The sequence below is a fragment of the Rhipicephalus sanguineus genome, chromosome 6, assembly GCF_013339695.2.
Source record: "Rhipicephalus sanguineus isolate Rsan-2018 chromosome 6, BIME_Rsan_1.4, whole genome shotgun sequence".
Classification (NCBI taxonomy): domain Eukaryota; kingdom Metazoa; phylum Arthropoda; class Arachnida; order Ixodida; family Ixodidae; genus Rhipicephalus; species Rhipicephalus sanguineus.
In genome coordinates this window covers 36,669,671-36,675,670 of record NC_051181.1, presented here as the reverse complement: position 1 = coordinate 36,675,670, position 6,000 = coordinate 36,669,671, and the positions used below count along the sequence as shown (strand labels likewise).

Below are 6,000 nucleotides of genomic sequence, written 5' to 3'. Positions count from 1 at the left end.
CGACTAAGGGCCGCACTCGTATAAGGCCGCTCCCCCCAACTTGCAGTCCAAATTTTGGAAAAAAAAAAAAAAAGAAATCTCGCCAGCAAACGGCAGCGTCGTCGCGTCTCGCCTACGGTGCATTTCACAGGAGCCACCAGATGGCAATAGCTGTCCTGTGGCTTCGTCACGCGGCACTCTCTGTGAGCTTTGGGCATGCGGCACTATCTGGAAAATCTTGTCGCTTTTCTCACCGCGCCATTGATCCTTTGTGCCGCCATTCATTTTGACGACTGCCTTTACGCCAGATATCCCATCGAGAACGGCAAATATCCCATTGTTATGTATGTATGGCATGATTAAATAGGTTTTACGTGGATCGAAATACGTGGATCGAAAATTGAGCAAAAATTTCACACTTCCATTTAAGGGCTGCACACCATCAAAATCGCAGAAAGAAAAGTGTGGCCCTTACACGAGTGTATACGGTAATAGGCGACAGCCTAAGCGTGCCATGCTGATTTCGTTATTGCGGGTTTTGACTGTACTTGAGCCTGTTATACTTGTGGCACGAGCTGGGGTGCTAATTTATTTTTTTATTTTCTACTCGAACATAACTAATGTACTTCAGACGCACACAACAAAGTTTAGTAGCTTTGCACGCCCACATCACCAAAAAACGTGGTTTGGTTGGTCTTTGGAAAAGAAACATCATGTCAGATTAGCAGATTGGGTGTGTTGTATTCTGTAAAAGTTTTCATTGTCACGTGGAATGTATTATGTTAGTCAAACAAGAAAGTGTCTGAATGGCAGATTATGTGAGCCCAGCTGCAATGTAAAAAAAATATCAACTGAAGGTTTTTTGGCTTCTTGCTGCAAGGGGTGCAGCTGTATCCAAACCTGAGCAAATACATTGTCATCAACTGTTGCCGAAATCACCTGACATTGGAATTAAGAAAGGCTGAAGGAATAGCGGAATTGGGAAATGTGTGCAGTCTATAGCTTAGTCCAGTGAAGAGATGACATGTGTTGGTCTAACAGAATGTGTGGGATGAGTTATGTTTCTTGGTGCCTGCAATATGCATAAATAAACCAGATCGAAGGTTATGAAATGAACAGTTGCAAGTTTAGCGCTCTCTGATCCCCTCTGTGTGGGTAACATGCCTAGGGATTGAAAGTCACCTCTGGCTTTAATAAGCATAAAACATATGCTTTTTAGATACTTCATAACATGCCCTTTGCAGTGCAAGTTTCCATCCATTACTACAGCCTGTGCTGCCAAATACCTGGACACCTGTGTTGGCTATAAAAGGCAGGTTTGAGGTGGTAGTGTTGAAGTCTGTACAAGCACGATTGGATCGTGTGAGTGCTTTGACAAGCACTGCTGCCGCTTGTTTAGTAACAAGAGGGGGCTCGGAACATCAAACACTTTTGGCAATGAAGTGCGCCATTGCCTATAATAGAGTGCATTATTGACTTCAGTGTCTATTGTATGTACCTCCCAATTACAGTAGAACCCCGCTGATACGTTTTTGAAGGGACCGTAGGAAATAAACGTAAGAGATGGGAAACGTAAGAGCCGAAAAACAGGAAAAACGGCAAAATATTTAGTGGTACAGAATTTTATTTCAATTCTTACGAGCAGCACGAAAATTGGCGCGCTCAGCCGCGATCTAGTCGATGGGATAGAACGCGGAGCTTAGGACGGCCTCATCCACAGAAATGTAATCAACGTATGTGATTTTTTTAACACCAACAGCTGTAGGCATGAAAGAACTAAGCACACGCAATCACGACCGGCGCGGCGAGTCCGACCGCGAACCGCACGCACGACCGTGCGAGCTCCAACCAGCTCGAACTCCTCCCGCTCTCCGACAAATAACGATGATGATGAGTCTACGCCAACGCGATGGCAGAAGTGAATGCCAATCTCGAAGGCCTTGCTTTCGCAAGCAATTACGTCATACACGCCATGTTTGTGCAATACAAATCTCAAAGGCTATGCTTTTGTCAATAGTAAATGCCAATCTCGGAGGCCTTCCTTTCGCGAGCAGTTACGTCATAGACGCCATCTTTGCAATTTGAATCTCGAAGGCCATGCTTTTGTTTGCATCAATTGAAAGATTCTGTTGCTTGCGCCTCTCATGCGGCTAATATTACGGTCAAACGAGGCCAAGCTGCGTGAAAATGCACCATGGCGGCTCTCTTTGGTAGTCACTCGGTCGGCTCCGACCGCACTTCGCGACGTATCATACGGGAACGGTCCGACAGTTACGACGTAACAGCGGGGTTCCCAATACATTGTATCCTATGGGAGTTATGCCGGGACCGGCGGAAAACGACGTAACAGCCGGGAAAACGCAGCAGTGAGGAACGTAACAGCGGGGTTCTACTGTATAGCTTTTCATTTTACCTTAATGAGAGCGTGTTCCAAGGCACTAAGACAAACTGGCTGGCCAGAAGCTACTGGTATAACTATTGATTGTCAAACGACAGCTTTTAGATATGTGCTACTGGTTATATTCACAAGCCGTGGCACTGACCTGTATATTTGGTGCAATGCTTTAAATGAGAAGCAGTTGCATTCTCCTGGATTGGTCTAACTTTCAATAAAAGCACTGTGCCTCTTTCCTTCATTGACAAAGACTAGTGACCTTGTCAGTCTTTTGTGCGTCAGGCTAAGAAAGCTGCGTCCTTTGCGGGCAGGTGGTGGAGGAGGCGCTACACGTGCTGGTCGAGGACATGGTGCAGCAGGAACTGGAGGCCATTGGAGAGGAGTATGTGCTCGGTGAGGTGGCCGAGTTGACAGCCGCCTCCCTGCTGGAGGAAGAGACAGAGCAGCTCTCCACGTGAGCCATATGTTGAGCCAATCTAATAATTTTTGTTTAGGTGATTTAGTTCATGTGGATGCTCTCTTTACAGTCAACAGGACAGCATTAGGAATAACTGCCTTTAGTACCGATTTCCATTTGGCTCATCCATATTTCTGTAATATTGGCAATGCGGTCAAGAAGAGCGGCTTGCACGCTGAGAAACAAACAAAAGGACTTTTTTACGACTGGTCAAGCAGTATGCAGTACTCGGCACGGTGCGCCACTGATCCAGGCCTTGCCACACCAGCTTTGACATCGCACTGGTGCGTTCTCAGAGGCTATGCTTTGCCGCAACAAAAGTAGGGGGCTAAAAATGGATGTGCACCCACCACCAATGCCAAACACAAGCAGTGGCTCACTATTGAGTGGCCTCTCTACTAGTAATGTCTTGGAGGCCACGCTTAGCTGCACTAGCAGTCGTGGCACTGCGCAATGAGTAGTGGATGTACTAGTCTTTCAAGCCATCACTAATTGCTTTGTTTAACAATGTAACTACTCTCAAGCACAAGTTCTCTGTTTTGTTTGCCGTGTTGGATGCCACACTGTTCAGCTAGGTGTGGCTTCCAAGATTGTACTAGTGCGTTCTCAAAGGTCACACCCTGGCCATGCCTAGCCACTCCAGCCTTCTCTCTAGCCACTCCACGGCGAGTGTGGAACACTGTTTATTGCCTGCTGGTGTCACGTAGCACTTGATTTTTTTACGAGCTGTCAGCTGGCCAATAATCCCTCGCATGAATATTCATATAAAAAAAAAATGAGGTGCTACGTGACACCAGCAGGCAAAAAAGAATGCTGCACACTCGCCATCATGGTTACGAGCGGTGCTGACTAACACTCCCAGCATTAAATGCACATATATACCCGATAAAGTGGATAGAAGGACGACCGCCGTAGCTCAATCGGTAGAGCATTGGACGCGTTGTTCAAAGGTTGCAGCTTTGGTCCCTGTCGGCGGCAAGTTGTCGTTTCGTCCACTTTAATTTCTTCACACTTACTTCGTAATTACTAAAATGCAGTTAAAAGTCTACAAATAACGTCCCCTGTACTTTCCTTGGCCACATTTTCTGTTGGTTTTTCATTAAACATAGACCACTTCTAATGTGAGCTGCCTGATTCATGAATATCCGTGCTATAAGTGGTACCGCACTACAAAAAAAAAAAAAACATTCTTCGAAGGCTGCATATGGACAAAATATGACAAATAGGCAGCTGCGCAATTCCGAGAATTGAGTCATCTGACTGGGTGTAAATTTGCGTTCCTTTAAATTTGCAAATGTTGAAAGGTCCACGAACCTGGGGTGCCTACAAACTGTACAAAGGAAAAAAAAAGTTCTGTAGCAGAATGTTGCCAACTAGCCTTTCAGACCACCTTGTTTATGCGGACTTGCCTGCGGAACCACACTGCACAGGTGTTATGCTGAACAATCAAAATTTGGCACTCTTTCGATTTCACACGTGTGTGCGCGGTGTCAAAAACTGTGCCAATGGTGAACCATCACTCGAGTGTTGCACCTGCCGGGCACACCCCTGTTTTTCTTGACGATGCATGTAACCCCCTATAAGAATGTAACTGCAAGGTGTTTTGTTGACTCTGTATGTAACCACAAATTTGGTGGCCTGCGGCCACTGCCAAAGAGGCATGGCTAGCACTTGTTAGGCCTAGCATGCGGGTTTGCAACTTGGCATGCCATTGGGAGAAGCTTGCCTTGGACGACATGAGATTGGTCACCGCAAAAGAGATCGCACTCAAGAGCTGAACCAAGGGCAGCAAGCGTGAAACAAAGTTTGGGTTCGTGGTTGGGAGAGCAGCCGTGGCAGCTGTCTTGCAAAAGCTTGCCAAGCTCGCAAGTCTGCCTGCTGGTGTCAAAGGCGAAATCTCGCATATAATGTTTTTACACTTGTGGAACACTGCCTATACTGACAGTGGAATTGGGGTCGCAACTGCGATATCTGCGCTTTACGATGGCATTACTAATATTTGGACAAAAAAAAATGTGGGCAGCTTGCAGTAGTGGCGCAAGGCTAGACTAACAACGGGGCTTGTGGCGGACCTAAATTATTAGGAAGGTCTTAATTAACATGTTGTTAATTGTAAGGTACTGATTTGCACAGCCTTAATTAGCAAGGTCCTCTCTCAGTTCCTGTCTGGTTCTTTCTCTCTCTCTCAATTTTTATCACTCCTTTCGCTTCTGTTTATCTGCTCTGTGCTTCTCTTTTGTTTTCTTCCAAAGGCACACACATTGAAGAAATGCCTACATTGCACGTCCATTATGTCAACCTCAATGGATATGCTGGCCATAGGCCTTATTATCCGCCAAATTACTAGGTGATACAGAAAAATGTACTATAACTATCTTCGTTTCTCGAACGTACATCGTCAAGGGCAAACTGTCTTTATTTAAAAGTAATTCTTAAAGGGCCCCTCACCAGGTTTGACAATTTTGAGCTGACGAGCGCAATCCATGCACTAGGCTTTCACCATTACGTCTGCCAAAATTTGCAACGCTACGCGCCGCGTAAATGGGTCAAATTTCAAGCTGAACGCTGCTTGCCCTTCTTCTCGCGTCCACGCGCCCAGAGAATGAGGGGATGACGTGCATGAGAGAATGGCCCTACGTAGATGGTAGTGCTGTGACGTCGCTCCTCTGCGTATACGAGTGTGCTCTGACGTCGCCAACAGTAGCACGTGACACTGCGATAATTATTTGACACGACGCGTAGTTTTTGTAATTTGTTGCTTGAATGGATGAATAAAACTTGAGAGCAATAATAAAACACACAAACGGAATGTGTGCGTTTTCTTTTTTTAATTTTTACTGCGAATCGCAGCGAGATTCGAGACTAATCTACCTCCGTTTCGCACGCGTTCGTGTTCTCGCGCTTTGCGCATCGTGCAGACGCCACCCTTTACAACGAAACTAATTTTCTACTGCGTTCCAGCGCTCATTAGGCTCATTTATCCTCCCGCGTCTAAGTAGATGTTCATGCGGCACACCGCTAGTCTCGCGTCCGTACAAATGTTGCAGCTTTCGTGCTCAGTAATAGGTTGAAAGCCAAGTGATCGGCGAGGGCGCATTCGGCATAACTTGCAGAGATGAAGCGCAAAGAACGCCGCCACAACACCGCTCGCGTCTCGGGGGCTCGGGCT

At 46.3% G+C, this 6,000-nt stretch overlaps 1 protein-coding gene across 1 annotated transcript in view; it reads left to right on the top strand.

Moving 5' to 3' along the window:
* Positions 1 to 6,000, top strand: part of LOC119397198 (uncharacterized) — a 55,950-nt gene that overhangs the window by 10,434 nt on the left and 39,516 nt on the right. Inside the window, exon 2 of the mRNA XM_049416488.1 lies at positions 2,686 to 2,828. Within this exon, the coding sequence (XP_049272445.1) occupies positions 2,686 to 2,828 (143 nt within the window). The remainder of the gene's footprint in view (positions 1 to 2,685; positions 2,829 to 6,000) is intronic.